We start from the raw sequence: 15,613 nt of genomic DNA, 5'->3' as shown, positions 1-15,613 counted from the left end.
ACAACGGTTGCATAACATGGCAAGTGGCACCGATCCAGCTGGGCTCTAAATAAGCCCCCGTTGCACAGTGATGCACTGAGAAAAGCTGCAGGTCTCATTCTTGCTGCGGCTGTTTGAGCTCGTTGCCTTTTACTGAAAGCTGCAGATTTGAGGCCATTAAATTCAGCAACATGCGGCTTTGTTTAAATCGGGGCACTGTGTTTTTACGGCAGACAAAAGTCACGTTGCAGCCTGAGCGGAGAGGAAACGCTGTGCAAACGCGGGGGGTTAGTGGAGCTTTTCTTGTAAAAGAGCATGTCTGCCTCTCGGCGTTGCTGCAGAGACGTATTCTGTTGGGCCTCCGTCTGGCGTGCCCGAGTCTGGATTTCATTTCGCCAGTTTCTTTTGTCAGATGCACAAACAGAATTTCCACTAACCGTAGTTACATGTTCACCCCCTTCAGCGTGCGAAGAGGAGGCACAAAAACGGGACGACAGCACAACGGCTGCATATTTATAGCTGCTGTAGAAGACATAGCGTAGGTGAAGAGGTTCGGAGTTAATAATGCCCGAGGGACGTCTATAACGTTGTGCAAACCAGTGAGGCCACTGCTCTCCAGTTTCCTCACCGGGGAGTTAAACTTTGGAGATGTGTCCCATGTCTCTCGGCACTCGTGTTCCAGAAAGGACCAAAAGAAGAACAAAATCACTGTTGACAGGAAGTAACCGCTCACTTGCTTTCGTGAGTAATTACCTTCACCCCTGACAACCCAGACTGAAATAACACTAAAGGTTCACATGACCCCAGGAGGGAGAGCTGCAGGCAGACGAGGCGATGACGTGCCGCGAACGAGATCCACATCCCGCCACCAGCCGCCACTGTAACGTCCGTCTCCAAAAACCGTCAGAACTGCGCCGCGGAAAAAAAAAAAAGAAGAGCCGTCACACATGGAAAGACTTGCAAGTTCTGGCAATGCGGTGTTGCAACACTGTTTGTCAGCTTTCATGGAATGTGATTCTGTGATTTACTTGATTGGTGAGGGGGGTGGTGTGTGTCGGGGGGGTGGCGAGGGGGGGGGGGGGTAAGGGGGGGCGCAGATCATGTGAACAGGCAGGATGACATTGTGGAGTGACTCCTGAGGGGCCGGGATCGACAGGCGCAGAGGTGTGGGGGAGAGTCCAAATGAAAAACATACGCTCCAACTGCATGACTAAGCCTCCTTGCGACTTGGGCTGGAGGTGGGGGGAGGGGGTGTCAGGGAATGTGGGGAGCAGAGGAGGCGAGAGAGAGAGAGAGAGAGAAAGAGAGAGAGAGAAAAGGGGGAGGAGAAGGCCGGGTCATTCAATAGTGAGGTAAAGCATGTGGTGGTGGGAGGGGCTGGAGACTTAAAGGGAGCAGACAGGCGATTTGAGCGAAGCACTTTCACTTTGAGCGGGGTGAGGATACACTGACTAGCCAGAGGCAGAGAGGAGGCCAGTGTCTCTGCCGCTTTATCCATTAAGCAGTGTGAGGCAGAGGGGAGTGATTCAAATTAGACTGTTCAGGAAGATTCTAGGTCAGTAGTGAAAAGGGGGGGGGAAAGGGAAAGAGACGTAGTAAAAAGGGGAAAACTGCAAAAGAAAACAAGGGAGAAAAGCTCTCGGACGGGGGAAAAAGGGGCTGCAGCCACTCAGGGATTAAGAGGGAAAATCCAAAGTGAGGCAGCGGGATGGCGTGAGAAGACGGACGAGGCACTTTTCTTTTGTTTTTTGTTTTTTGGGAAAAGCCAAAAGGGAAGGAATGCACAAGGGATGTCCACCAGAAGACTGACTGTCAGGCCGTGAGGGGCAAGACGGAGCGGCGGAGTCCTGCGTCAAAGACCAAAGGGAGGGAAAGTTTTTGCCTTTGGTGGACTGGGACACACGCACACAGGAAAACGTCTGCAGAGAGTTTGCTTGTCAACTCGAGAAATGGAGAAGTGTCCGTTCTTACAAAGATGAAAAGGATGTCACTGCCAGGTGAGGCTTTCATTTCGTCTAAACGTTCCTTATTTTCAACTTCCCCGTTTCAGTCTCCGAGGTGCAAAGTGTGGCGCGCTTATAGCAGGTTACCGAACGGATTAATCAGGAAACAGCAGTCTTGATTTGTGCCGTCGGCAATTCAATCGCTCGGCTCGCTCGTCCACTAGAATAAATTCCATTAGACGAGCAAATTAGTTTTCGGTTGCCTTTTTACTCAGAATTGGCCAAACGAGGCAGGATATGATGTAACGCGTCTCAGTATAGGTACGCAGAGAGCAAAGCAACGAAACCACAGAAAGTTTCCATCAATTATGTGATTGTGTTCTGACGCCGCCTTGCCTCTGTCATGCCTCACGCAGTTTTGCTGTTGTTATCACTCCTGGCTGTCCAATGTGGTGGATGTAACTATGAATGGGAGCTTGTGAAAAACATTAAAAGGACGATTGACTCCAATCCAACTGGATTTGTAAGTAGAAACCTTGTCGATTCTTTGACATTTTCAACTGTTTTGTCCCGTCTGCACTAGTTCTCTATTCGTGTCACCAGTGTGCCTGTTTATTGCTGTTTTTCCCGCAAAGAATAAGGCCATAAAGAATTCAGTAGCTTGCCAATCTGAGTATGTTGTCATAAAGACCAGGCAAAGGTTAAACATCTTGTGACAATGAATCACAAGCTCAATGTTATCTTCCTGCCAAAGATCGGCCTCCTATTGGAAGGTGTAATTAAAGAAATCAAACATTGACCCGTCCCTTTCACTGCAACTTATTGTTTCTGTTAAGCTCCGGTGTAATGATTAATAAATGTTCACTTATCTTGTCGCTCATGTTTGGGTTCCTTCTCATTCTCGCTGCGTTCCTGTTTTTTTTCTCTCCCTCTCTCTTGCAGCGGACCGTGTTTCCCAAAGATTACAATGTAGTGCACCGCTATACGAAGAGCATGCTCTGTGACACTGACCCAGTGAGTCCCCCCCCAAAACCCAGTGATTTTGTCTTGTTTGTCAATTTTAAACTTCTTCCAAGTTACGTTGGACAGCCCGTAAATTCTTGGCATGGGACAGAATCGATGTACTGCGCAATCAGACCCTTGAAAACGGTCACTGATGTGGTTCCTCTGGCAATGAACTTGTTTTTCTCTCACATGCTGACGTTTCATTCTAATGGTGTGCGTTGTCCCACACTCTCGCTGCAGTGCTGCGTGTTCCCTGCTGCAATCGTCCTCGTGGATTCCTGGAATGTGCTGCTCAGGAACCTCTGGAATGAACACTTAAATCGGTCCTTAATCTACGATCTCAGACGGACACTGAATAAGATCATTTCAAAGAACGAAAATACTCCGGTATGGTTTTAATTTTTTTTTCTCTCTTTTTTTTTTTTTAATTCTACGAATCAATGGCCTGCAATATAGTTCTCAAACCTAAATTCTTTGCGTGTTTTTAAACACTTCCTCTACTTTTGGTTGGCAGAGGTTCCAGGAAGAGATGGTCCTGGAGCAGTTCTCCAAGCAACAGTCCTCGCCTGAAGAACTCCTCAGCTTCACATCAGAACTTTTTGCTCAGTTCCTAAAGATCGGATGCAACGGATCCATTATATCTTGCCCCCTGCCCACCTTGCCCCCCTCTGTTGAGAGGAAGGACTACGGCCCTTCGAGGATGAGACTTTTGACCACCCGCGCGATCAGCAATGAGGGCAAGAGACGGCCGGAAAAGAGGATGGACGTTACACAGCCGCCGTCCAACGGTGCTCCTCTGCCCACGGCCTATTACACTTCAGTCTGGAGCCCATTGCTGTTCAGACTCTACTGGTGGTTCTGGTCATAGATGGCACAGAAGAATATTTTTTGCTCCATGCACACAGAATGCAAGACATTTTTCTTGGCACTGAATGTTTATGTGTTTGTTTTCCCGCGTCTTCATGCATTAAGCTTTGTCCATATGAAGTGACATGCACCGGTTGCATTTAACGTCCAAAATTTAGTTCACATAGCTTCATTTGCTGTGCTGCAGTGACTCTATAACAACAGATATTACACGTAAAAAAAAAACATATATAGCCACCTACTTTAAAACAAGTCAGCCCGCTAACAAGCCTGCTAACAAGACAACAATGCTGCGAAACACCTGCAAACATGAGTCATTGTCTGTTGATTTAGAACTTGTCACTGTTTGCAATGAATGTTGTGTAAATGTCAAGCTATTGCAGACTATAGTGAATTACTTTTTGTACATAATTGTAAATTAATTAAAGACATTTAGATAGATCAGCATTGTTAGTATTTGGCTTATTTTCGCAGGATATTCCAAAATCTGTAAGCTATATTTATTGTCGTCAGAGATGAAAGGTAATCCATTTACATTTAAGGTACATCTACATGCATCACTGGAATTTTTATTCTGCTTTATATTTATACTCCCAATAGATTTAAGAGGAAAAGCTTGTATTTTATATGCATCATATGACATGACTACATTTATCTAAATGTAGAAAAGACTGTTTCTTTCACATGTTCTTTTTTTATGCACTCAGCTACAACTTTGATGACACAGGACTAACCGAATATAATTACATATGTTCAGTATATTTTAATGGCAAAACCTGCATAATCCTAAAGCAGTTTAATTTTCTATGCAGATTTTATACTTGTAATTGGTTCACATGTTATCAGTTTGTTTCATATTTCAGTCACCGTGGCGTGTCGGTATAGAGACGTGAAGCTGGACCAATGTTACGAGAGGACATTAAATTCTGTTTATGTTGTTTGCATTCCTGAAGCAGATTATAAAGGTTTTTACTGGAATTGACCTGCATGTGTACTCGCCCATAAATCCCCGGGTTTCTGTACAGACATTTCATGTGTAGAAATCTTCACGCATAGACTGAGGAGTTGCAGATGGGAGAAACATTTGCACTGGACGAAGGAGGGTGGGGTGGGGGAACAGGGGTGAAGGCTTGAGACGCGATCTCACTCCTTTCAAAAAAAGTACAGAGAAAAACAAGAGCTCTTTTTCGATGCTCGGACTTGCCCCTGCATGTACACACCCACACATGTAATGCTCGTCATTGTCCTCACAAAAACCCTTCCTTAACTTTTAGAAACCCCCAGTGTGCAGAGGTATTTGTCTTGGCCGCTGAGGCCAACAGGCTTTTGGATCCACTGACCTGTTGTACGCTTGAAATATGTAATAGGTTGGAAGGATGAGTAAAACAAAGAATTGGATAATAAAGTATGAAAAGAAAAGAAGAAGAAAAAGGAATTTGGACTAGTATGAGACACAGGGTTGGACATACACCGTTTTTTTCTTCAATGAATAACTTCATTGTTCTGCGCAGAAAAAAAAAAAAAAAAAAAAAAAAAAACTTGAGCTAAGTGCTGTTGGTCCATACATAAATACTACATTACATACATTATCTTGGCTCCTGGTAGCATTTAGCTGCATTACGTCTAATCCGCTCTAAATCGTCACAACGCCCTGATATTATAAATGATCGCGTTCGATCTCTCCGACTGACTACGAGGCGAATCTGCGCATCCACTTGGCCGCTGGCGACATTAACATTTACGTTTCGGCGTCGCGGATCGAGCAACTTACAAATATTTGCAAGTCTGATTTTTCCTGGCAGCGGGGCGGCCGAGCGCCAAAGGAGCCAGCTGAATTCCCGTAAAAGGGGGGACGAGAAGAGAGGAGAAAGGGGGCGAGGAGGCGGCGGAGGAGGAGGAGGAGGGGGAGGGGATGAGCAGAAAGAAGAGGAGGAGGAGGAATAGGAAGAGGGCTGACAGCGCGTGTTGCCTAAACCACGTGGCCCGCTCGGCAGCACCGGAAGTAAGCAAACGGCTAAGATGTCTGCGCGCGACGAGGACACGTTCGCCGAGGAAGGGGCCGAGATGGAGGAGCTGGACGAGGTCGCCGACAGCGACGACGACGAGGGAGTGGAGATGGAGGAAGACAGAGCGGACGGAGAGGCGGAGAAGAAGGTGTACGTACCCGGCATCGAGCCTCTGCAGCCCGGGGAAGAGCTGCAGATGGACCGCTCCGCGTACCGCATGTACCACGAGTGCCAAACAGGCAAGTGGAGGCTGTTGTGACGTCAACGTCCGTTTATAGTATGTTTTTTTTGTTTGTTTTGTTTGCTGAAAAGCTTTACAAGCCCGCCGACGTTCAGAATCCAGACGTTGGTGAGAACGAGATGCTGCGTGTCGTGTGATGCTAATATTAGCCGCTTTTTTGCAGGAGCTCCGTGTCTGAGCTTCGACATCCTGCGGGATGGGGACGGAGAGGGCAGGGAGCAGTTCCCGCTGTCCATGCTGCTGTGTGCGGGTACACAGGCGGACACAGCCATGAGCAACAGGTACACAAGTCCATGCAACATCCGCACGACAGTCCAGAGATTTGAGTCGATGAGCAGATTTGACCCTGTCAGACTCACTGACTCACTAGATTCTGTGCACTGACCAAAGTAAGCGCTGCATTTGCACAATAATGCACTGTACTATTACAGTTGTGTTAGAATTAAAAATCACATTGACCTTTTGACAAAATTACGGTGTGCAATATTTGTGTTATGTCGTTGTTATTGTTTTTAAGTGGATCAACTGTAACCAAAATTGCGCAATGTTGTGCCACAAGTCAGTGCAGTTATTGTGGCAGACTGTAAACAGAGAGCTACATCTGCTGTTTTCTCGAGATCTTTTCAGTTTTTTGTTTTGATTTATCATGCCACACTGCTCCAATGGAGATCTGGAATGAAACATAAACACTGGATAACTCTGGATGTTAAACTAAACCAGACATCCTGTCAGTCATTTATTACACACACACGCACTAAGAGATAACCTCGGATGCAAATGATGAAATTCTCTTTGGGGCCAGGAATTTCAAGGCGAGTCAATTTTTCCATATAAAAATGATGTTGCTGCCATGTAAGTGGAGCCATATGTTTGTGTATTATCAGGAAGGATAAATCAATTTGACCTCTAAATAACTACAGCACAATTCACTAAACAGTGTTTATCCTTCAACTGTATTTTCTCCATGAATTTATTTTACAGACAGGACGCCTGGTTAATTTCAATGTACATTCATACATATAATAATATGTTCTATAATGTATATATATATATATATATTTTTTTTTAATCTCTTTTAGGGCAACTATCCCTGTGTTGTAACTGACCATGAAGTCAATAGGTGTATTTTTTTTCAGGCTGTTAATTGATCCCTTAAATGCAACGCATGTTTATTTAAGTAAATATTGCTTTTGTTTTCAGGATGATTTCGAAAGTTTGATTTTTGCCTTGACGCAAAACCAATTTAATCCCTAATATTAAAAAAAAAGTGAGTTTAAGGGTAACAGAAATACATTTAAGTTTAGGTATGTATGTTTAGGTTATGAATGAGTCATGATGAAAACCCGGTACACAGGCTAAAGCAGTCAGCGCTCACTAAAGTGGCAAATATTGGCCTCAAACAGTGGAAAGTGGACCTATTTTATTCTACTGGGCAACTTGCTGGAGACGTTGGTTAATGTATCTCGTGTATACTCTTAATTTTCTTTTCTTTTTTTTAACTACTAGACTGCTGGTGATGCGGATGGACAACCTTCATGGGACAGAAAAAGAACAGGAGGATGAAGAAAGCAGCGATGAAGAAAGTGATGAGGAGGAGGATGAAGATAAGAAGCCGCTGATGGAGCTGGCCATGCTGCCGCACTACGGAGGCATTAACAGAGTCAGGGTACGTTGTCTGCGGATCCCTCTGAGACAAGAGAGGTCACCTTGGGTCAGAGTTGACTTTTTGTGACCATTATCTTGGGAGCCTTTCCTAAATCGAAGAATGTTTTTGTCCATTGCGCCACTGTATGTCCTGCTGTGTTTTCCGTTATGGGGTTTGTTTCTGTAGCTGTAGGTGTTTCTGTTTGTTCACTGACTGATTAAACAGTTTGCCGATGTTCACCACATGGACCAGAAACAGGGTTTTACGAACACCATGGATGACTTTTCTACAGAAAAACCTTGCGCTAAACAAAAAACACAATCATTTTTTCCCCTTGTAAATGAAATCAGATGTTGATTTTAATCCCCAGAAATTTCCCCTGTAATCCATTTCCCACAGAAAATTCAGAGCAGAGACTGAATACAGCTCGTTTTTCAATCAATCCACTTTTCTTTGTACAGTGCTAAATCGCATCCAAAGACGTCTCAAAGCGCTTTGTACAATCAGAATTTTAATCTCTTTATAATTTGTGGTTTTCTTTTTTCGATGAGCTGCGTTATATGGTTAACAAACCCAACACAAACTTGCCACTGCAAATTTTATTCAATGCGCTACCCGAAGGCAAATCAAAGCCATTTGACCGCTCTAATCCATGTAATCCTTCTGGATTTTCTCAGACGGTAAGAATTTCCGTGGACGCCTACAATAGTTGCACACTCCAATGTAAATAAGAGAATGGAAGATAAACCGTCATCACGCATCCCCCTGGTGCTGATGTGGAGTCATGCAAGACTTGGCTGTACGTTTTGACTTGATGTCATTGACGCCGTGTTTTAGCCAGAATGTCCTCGGTGGCCCCCTAGCTTGACCCTCGCGAGAACAAGACCAGCGAGAACGTGACGCACAGTGAATGTCGGCTTCTCTTGGCTTTTGTACACATTCTAATTTACTTCCTCCATCGGAGTTGGTGACTATGGGTGCGTTCACACTGCCAGCAAAAATCCGATTTTTGGCCCATCCAGATTGAAACCGGATGGCTCTTTTATAGTCTGAACAAATCACATGAAATCCGATTTTTACTAAACGGATCAAAACCACCTTTGGGAGGTAGTTTCACAGCTCCAAACTTTTGACTGTCCGTGGCGTCACTCTACGCGACGCAAGACCCAATGCGCCAGACCAGAGGGTGCCATTCCAGGTGCGGAGCTGTAAAGTAATGGAGCAGACAGAAGGAGTGGAAAACAGCAGTCCCTAGACAGAGGAGGAAAGTCACTGCGTCATCAGTCTGTGGGGAGATACTGTAGCTCCATTTAAGCCAAGCTCCAGGCCGTGTATCGCAACAAGTGCCGCTGTCGCAATTATATGACGTCACACGCTACGCCGGACGACGCCTGCGCTCCGATGTCATTGCTACAGCAACCTGTCAGATGGGTCAATAATGTGGCCCAGTCTGAACAGAGCCAGATCCCATTTGGACACTTGCTAAAATGAGTGTGGACAGTCAGCCCTAAAAATCGGATTTGGATCGGATCAGTCGGATCAGTCTGAACGCAGCCTTTGTCCCTCATGTCTGAATCTCTCCTTCCGTCCCCCAGGCGACCCAGTGCGGGCAGCAGTCCTTGGCAGCCGTGTGGTCCGAGAAGGGACAGGTGGAAATATTTGACCTGCAGCCTCAGCTCAATGCCGTGCACAGCCCCGCTGCCATGGCGGCGTTCATCAACAAGCAGAAGGAGGCGACGAGTCTCTTCAGTTTCTCGGGACACATGACTGAAGGTTTCGCACTTGATTGGTCGCCCACAGTGCCAGGTGGGTAAGACCTGAAAATGCCTCCAACTACCAATGAAACGTTTTATGGTCTTGACTGTTAAAAACGGTGCGAGATGAAAACGTTTCCATCACTGCACCTGAAATTTGTGATATAAGTATGTAAATATTTTGTCATAAGTAATGCGATATCTCTTCTTGTTCTTTGTCAACAATGTCAATGAGCTCGCATGTTTTTCGCTAAAGTATTCACGTTTGTTGATTGCTTCAGCACGTGGCTTAAATGCCGTCCAAACATCTTAAAGCACTTGAAGCCAGCGACAAAACACTTCTCATCTTGGCCCGACTCGCTACCCCAGGATAATTGAATAAGCGGCCTGCAGTGATGAAACAGACGGCAACTTACTTACACAAACTCAACTCCAAACCACAAAAGAGAGGCGCAAGAACAATGGGAACCCTGATTTGGCAGTCGGAGGCTTAAATTGTGTTTTTTTTGTTTGTTGTTGTTTTTTTCGTGCTGATCAACAGGTCGCCTCGTCAGCGGAGACTGTAAAAAGAACATCCACGTGTGGCAACCACAAGAGGGCGGGACCTCGTGGAAAATCGACCAACGGCCTTTCAGTTCCCACAGCAAGTCGGTGGAGGACCTGCAGTGGTCGCCCACCGAGGCCACGGTACGTGACCCAGGGGCGTTAAAGTCGTGCTTCAGAAAGTCACTGGAACGGGCAGAGCTTGCAGCGTCATTTAGCTCGTTATTTTCTGCCTTTACTCCCCAAACTCTGCTCGCTCTTGTAAAGTATTAGACATGCATACCTGGCATGCCTGTTAGGTTTACTCAGCACAGCGCTGGAATCATCGCGCTCCTCCGCAGCAGTTCAAAGACTCGCCGGTGCGACACAAGTGTTGAGAGTGAAGGAACAGGCCGGGGGGGTAAAGCAAACTATGTTCAGTCACAGTTTCTAAGAAAAGGTGTCTAAGCTCACATTGTCTAAATGCTTTGACCTAAAATGTCACCAAACCAGTTGGCATGGGAATGTATTTCCTTCAGCCTGAAGTTATCATTAGTTTTACTGGTGGAGGTGTTCATTCGCTGCATTTTGTCCAGCTATGTTGGGCTCCATTGGAGTTAAAAGAGAAAAAAATATTTTTAAAAGATTTTGTCTATTTCATCAGAATAAAACATCAAAAACTGCTGTGAATCAGCTTTAGACTTTGAGTTGGAAGACGGTTCTTTTTCGTAAATTTTGATCCGTGGCTCATATTGTGCTGTTGTTTCGTCTCGTTCAGGTCTTTGCTTCTTGTTCGGTGGATCAGTCCATTCGCATCTGGGACATGCGCGCCCCACCCAACTCCATGCTCTCGGCCGACGAGGCGCACTCCTCTGACATCAACGTGATCAGCTGGAACCGGAGCGAACCCTTCCTGCTGTCCGGCGGCGACGACGGAATTCTCAAAGTGTGGGACCTGCGACAGTTCAAGGTGCGAACTTCCGACCGTTGCCTCGCGACGGCTCACCGTTTGCAAGCACGAGGCAAAGCTTTTAATCCATTGTCATCAAAACAAAGAGTTTGCGGAATGGGTTGAGCACAAATGTTGCGCTGTTGGTCAATTTAGCAGGTACACAGTGTAAACACAGCCCCACCCAGACTGTAAAATCGGTTGTGTCATTCTACTGTGTCACACCTCTGCAATATAATTATTGCCATTCACATCCTGAATGGTAGACAAGGCTTAATCCGCCCATGAAGGACATTAGTCAGCGTTTCTACTTGGAATGGGTAAAAGTATAAAGACACACAGGCTGATTTTGTGCGGTTCTCTTCAGCATGCAGTAGACCAGTTGGTGGAGTCTCAGGACCCACATTTTCCTCCTTATAATGAAGTTTGCGACCCAAACTTTATAACACAAAAAAAACTAGAAATCACAAGCCCACTGTCTATCATGTCAAGTAAAGAAGCTATTGACATTATCTAATTGAATTGTGTGTCCTGCAAAATAAATGCCCAACATTTTCTCTACGGATATATGTGTTGTAAAATTCCCTTTTTTTCCTTAAATAAAAGAAAAGGGAAACCCGAAGCCGTGACCCAATCAGTTGAGAAACGCTGCAATAGAGACCACATTTTCTTTTTTGAAATTATCTTTTAATTCGGAAAGGCAAATTTCCATTGCATACATTAGTTACAGACTTCATTCAAGGACATATAGAAAAACAATTACAGGAGGTTCACGAGATTTTGTCCATTTTTGCCTTTCTGAGTAGACAACATTTTCACACCAAAGTCCTCTCTGTCCGAACCGCAGGGCGGGCGACCGGTGGCCAACTTCAAGCAGCACACCGCCCCCATCACCTCGGTGGAGTGGAGCCCCGTGGACTCGAGCGTGTTCGCCGCGGCGGGGGCCGACGACGTGGTCAGCCAGTGGGACCTGTCGGTGGAGTCGTGCGACGTCAGCGCCAGGGTGGAGGGCGTGAAGGACCTGCCGCCGCAGCTGCTCTTCCTGCACCAGGGCCAGTCGGAGATCAAGGAGATCCACTGGCACCCGCAGATCCCCGGCGTGATGATCTCCACGGCCCTGTCGGGATTCAACGTGTTCAGGACGATATCTGTGTGAGGGGAGGGAGAAGGCTGCGTCGCACACAGGAAATGAACATACAAATACTGTACATACCTCGGCTATGTACGTACTTCAACCTTGGAGACGTTTGTTGAACACAGGCGCACCAGATTTTGTTCCGATGCGTCAACAATTTTCAGGACTCCCCAACACATGATCAAATAAACTATCTTAACACTTTTGGACATCTGCTGTTTGGCTGTTTTCTTTTGATTGGTAGAAAAGGACAAGAACCTTTATTTTAAACAAAAATGCTGATAAGCGTAACCTTTGGCTGTGTCAGATTCACATTTAAAACAGGATTATTGTTCCTTCTGTTTCCCCCCCGGAGTTAATTCCAAAGACTTTTAAAAATAAACGTCACAGGCAAGTCTGGTGGATGGTTGAACATCTTCATAATTGTTTTATTGTTCCGTCGGCAGTCTTCTGAAACCACAGGATACCACATGAAGCCAGCATTTTCAGGAGAGGAGCACAACTGTCTCCCCAGTTTTACAGCATGAAGAAATAAAATACGAATTAAAAGAAAAGGCAGAAGCAGTATACAAGCACAAACAAGTACAAAATAGTGTTGTGGGACCTGATTGAGGGTTTCCCAAGTTTTAGCAATAATCCAGCCTCAGGACAAACGACAGCTCGAACAAAACGAATCATTTTTTGGTCTTTAGTAAAGAAGCTCATAGTCTCAGGTGTGGAATGCGACAGACTCACAGTCATTACATACGCAACTTTAATTTTGGACAGTATCTCTTGGAACCAAGGGTAGAGTGTAAACAAAAAGACACAGATTGTAATAAACATGCAATATAAGAAATAACTATGAAGACATTGTCATGACACAGGAGTACAATAATGGGACAAGACGGCTCCCTTGAAGGCACCAATAGCATAAAGTTCAATAGGCACAGCACTTATATTTATATAGGTAAGGCACAGTAAAAACCAAACTGCTGTATTTTTTAACTAGACGCGTTATCGCTTGAGAAGGCAACACTCGTTCCAACAGGCCACCTCAACGTCCATTCAGCAATATCAAACTGTTTTCACTGAGTTTCAAAAGATTCCAGTTGTCAAACTGTCAAAGCTCACCGACGATGCGGTGGTGAGCGCTCTAGGACAACACAGTCAGTTTTTTTTTTTCTTTCACTGAGTTTGCCCCTATAGGCCGATTTCGTCATCAAACTCATCTTCAAATGTGTATCCCCGCCCTACTTCCTCCTCTTCCTCCTCTGATTCAGTCTCTGAGTGGCTCCTGTCACTCCTCCTCCTGTCCAACGAGGTCACTCCTTCATACTCTGAGCTGTGCGACGAGGCCGGACTCGGAGGCACGTCGTCGACGTCGTCGTGATTGACCAGCTCGCCTGCACTTTCCATCACGCGCCCTCTCTCACTCTCAACCCTGGTCGGACCGGGACCGACCAACTGATCCTCGTCCTGGAAGTCGAAGGCCTGACCGACGACCTCGTCCTCCTCCGAGACCTGACGGATGATCTCCTCTCGCTTGTCGCTGAAGCGCACTTTCGGTCGCAGCCCCTTTGGCTTGTTCCCGTTTCCATCTGCTATCCTGCTCTCCTCCATCTGGTTCCTATCCAGCCCAACCGAGTTCTTTCCATTCAGCTCGTTCTGCATGTCCACAGACGTCTCCACTGCTGCTTTTCCCTGCTTTGCTCCGATGGAGGAAGTGCCACCGAACAGATCGTCCTCGTTGGCGTCGAGTCCCAAACCGTCCATCACACCAAGCACGTCCCCGAGCATAGAAGGGCCCAAATCCAGGTCCAGATCCAGAGTGAAAGAGGACACCGACTCAGAGTGCTGCAGCTCACTGTTTTCTGGGCTCGCTGGGCCATCTGTGTAGAGGCCGCTGTGGTTGAGCGCCTCCTGAGGGTCAGCAGCTGGCGCGACTCCCCGAGATTCAGAGTCGGAGTTGGCTGGCGGGGGCCCCAGCGTCGACAGGAAGGACGTATCTCCAAAGGCGTCGCCTCCCCTGCCAATGTGCATGGTGTGGCGAAAGTCTCCCAGTGGAGCAGAGATCATGGTGGGGTCCAGGCGAGGAGCCCGGGACGATTTGTGCAGCGGCATGACTGCGAACACATTGAGAGAGGGAGGGAGATATTGAAAGGTACGAGACGATGAGATTGCAGAGCATGAAACTAAAACAGGGCCCCGGTTTCAGCCTTCTGATAAGACGCTGCAGTGTCAACACTTCACCTTGTTGTGCAACTTTAGTGGGAAACCAACGAGCATTTTGGCCGTGGTGCGGCTGTGAGGGCCATGCCGAGACTTGTACTTGAATCATACTCATGCAACGCTAGCACATACTTTTCTCTACCCTCAGGGTGTGTGAGTGTGAGAGAGTGTGTGTGTGTGGACCTTGGAGGAAAAAAATGATAGTCACTCTCCGTGGCCCCCACTCCCCTTTAAATATCCATGACAACAATAACAGGAGAAAAAAAGTCAGTGCTGCTATGTTGAATAGGAACTTATACAATTCATGTTAGTCCAATTACTCTAAACTTGAAGATTATGATGCAATTTTTTTCTTTCTGAGTGGGCTGACTATCAAAGTACATTGCTTACGTTAATCAGCTCATAACTCACACTTTTAAAAACGGCACACTTGTACGTGTATATGAAAAAAAAAAAAAAAAAGTACATGGCATAATTCTTCACATACTTGTTAGTCATACGCAAGTCAAGGCTCAGTTTGGGGAGGGGGCTTCAGGCCCACCCCGAACCCCTGGAAAGAAAAAAAAACTTTCCCTAATCATATATCACATGGAATTTAGAAGCTGCCGTGTTGGTTAAAATTCGCCTTTTGGCTTTAAAGAGATTGAGAGAGAGGGGGTGGGGGGGTGTTAGCCACTATTACCGCGACAGATGTCTGGATCAATGCAACAACTACTGGGAAAATCGATTAATTCACGTGAGTGGCCGCCACCAAAACATTCAAACATGCGCCGCACACAACTTACTTTAACAAAGAGTCGCTTCAAGATGTGCGCTGGTCTCCCTTCCTTCCTCACTGTCCTACTCTTTACATCTGGCTTTTCTCGCCGCCGCTTGCCGCCCGACTCTCTCTTTTTTTTTCTTCTCCCCCTCTCCACCCGCTCGCGCAACTTTTTCTCGCCGCCGCTGCCGTCGGTCGGTGTGAATTTTCTTTTCCTTTCCAAAGGGATGGGCGGCTGCGGGGCGAGGAAGTGACGCTGCTCCTCTCCGGGAAAAGCGGGAGCAGCGACGTTTCCGCGTGTTGACTTTCAGCTCCGGCCGAATAATAGTGAATAATTGTTTGGGAAGAGTCCAACCAACTGAGCAAACTCAGCAGGTGTTTTCGGTAGTTTTTTGTTGTTGTTTTTTTTTTGTGTGTGTGTCTAAATCTCGGTGTCATCACCGTGGCGTTGACGCATCGTTTTTCATAATAATCCAACTACCACAGTCAGTGGTGCGTCGTCATGTTGCTTGACGGTAAATATTTGGAGCCGTTTCACCGCACTGAGCTGACCTACACATTTACATTACACATCTGGACATGACTGAAATCCTCTC

At 46.3% G+C, this 15,613-nt stretch overlaps 3 protein-coding genes across 3 annotated transcripts; 2 read left to right on the top strand and 1 right to left on the bottom strand.

Annotated features, from left to right (window-relative positions):
- Positions 1-1,383: 1,383 nt before the first annotated feature.
- LOC142898109 (uncharacterized) lies at positions 1,384-4,776 on the top strand. Its single transcript, XM_076040893.1, has 5 exons — positions 1,384-1,976; positions 2,339-2,445; positions 2,865-2,936; positions 3,168-3,314; positions 3,442-4,776. Exons 1-5 carry the CDS (start codon positions 1,955-1,957, stop codon positions 3,793-3,795), a joined length of 702 nt encoding a protein of 233 aa, XP_075897008.1. The 5' UTR covers positions 1,384-1,954; the 3' UTR covers positions 3,796-4,776.
- A 987-nt stretch (positions 4,777-5,763) lies between these two features.
- grwd1 (glutamate-rich WD repeat containing 1) lies at positions 5,764-12,253 on the top strand. The gene is made up of 7 exons (XM_076040876.1): positions 5,764-6,039; positions 6,205-6,322; positions 7,548-7,707; positions 9,282-9,492; positions 9,982-10,127; positions 10,741-10,932; positions 11,759-12,253. The coding sequence occupies exons 1-7, from the start codon at positions 5,814-5,816 to the stop codon at positions 12,065-12,067; spliced, it is 1,362 nt and encodes a 453-aa protein (XP_075896991.1). The 5' UTR covers positions 5,764-5,813; the 3' UTR covers positions 12,068-12,253.
- A 195-nt stretch (positions 12,254-12,448) lies between these two features.
- cdc42ep5 (CDC42 effector protein (Rho GTPase binding) 5) lies at positions 12,449-15,408 on the bottom strand. The gene is made up of 2 exons (XM_076040889.1): positions 15,043-15,408; positions 12,449-14,151 (listed from the first exon to the last, which is right to left on the bottom strand). Exon 2 carries the CDS (start codon positions 14,147-14,149, stop codon positions 13,229-13,231), a length of 921 nt encoding a protein of 306 aa, XP_075897004.1. The 5' UTR covers positions 14,150-14,151; positions 15,043-15,408; the 3' UTR covers positions 12,449-13,228.
- Between the last annotated feature and the right edge of the window lie 205 nt (positions 15,409-15,613).

This window comes from Nelusetta ayraudi, unplaced genomic scaffold, assembly GCF_046127955.1.
Source record: "Nelusetta ayraudi isolate G7.1 ecotype Tasmania unplaced genomic scaffold, CSIRO-AGI_Nayr_v1 ptg000063l, whole genome shotgun sequence".
NCBI classification, from domain to species: domain Eukaryota; kingdom Metazoa; phylum Chordata; class Actinopteri; order Tetraodontiformes; family Monacanthidae; genus Nelusetta; species Nelusetta ayraudi.
Note: the sequence above shows the minus strand (reverse complement) of the source record. Positions and strands in the feature narration are given on the sequence as shown.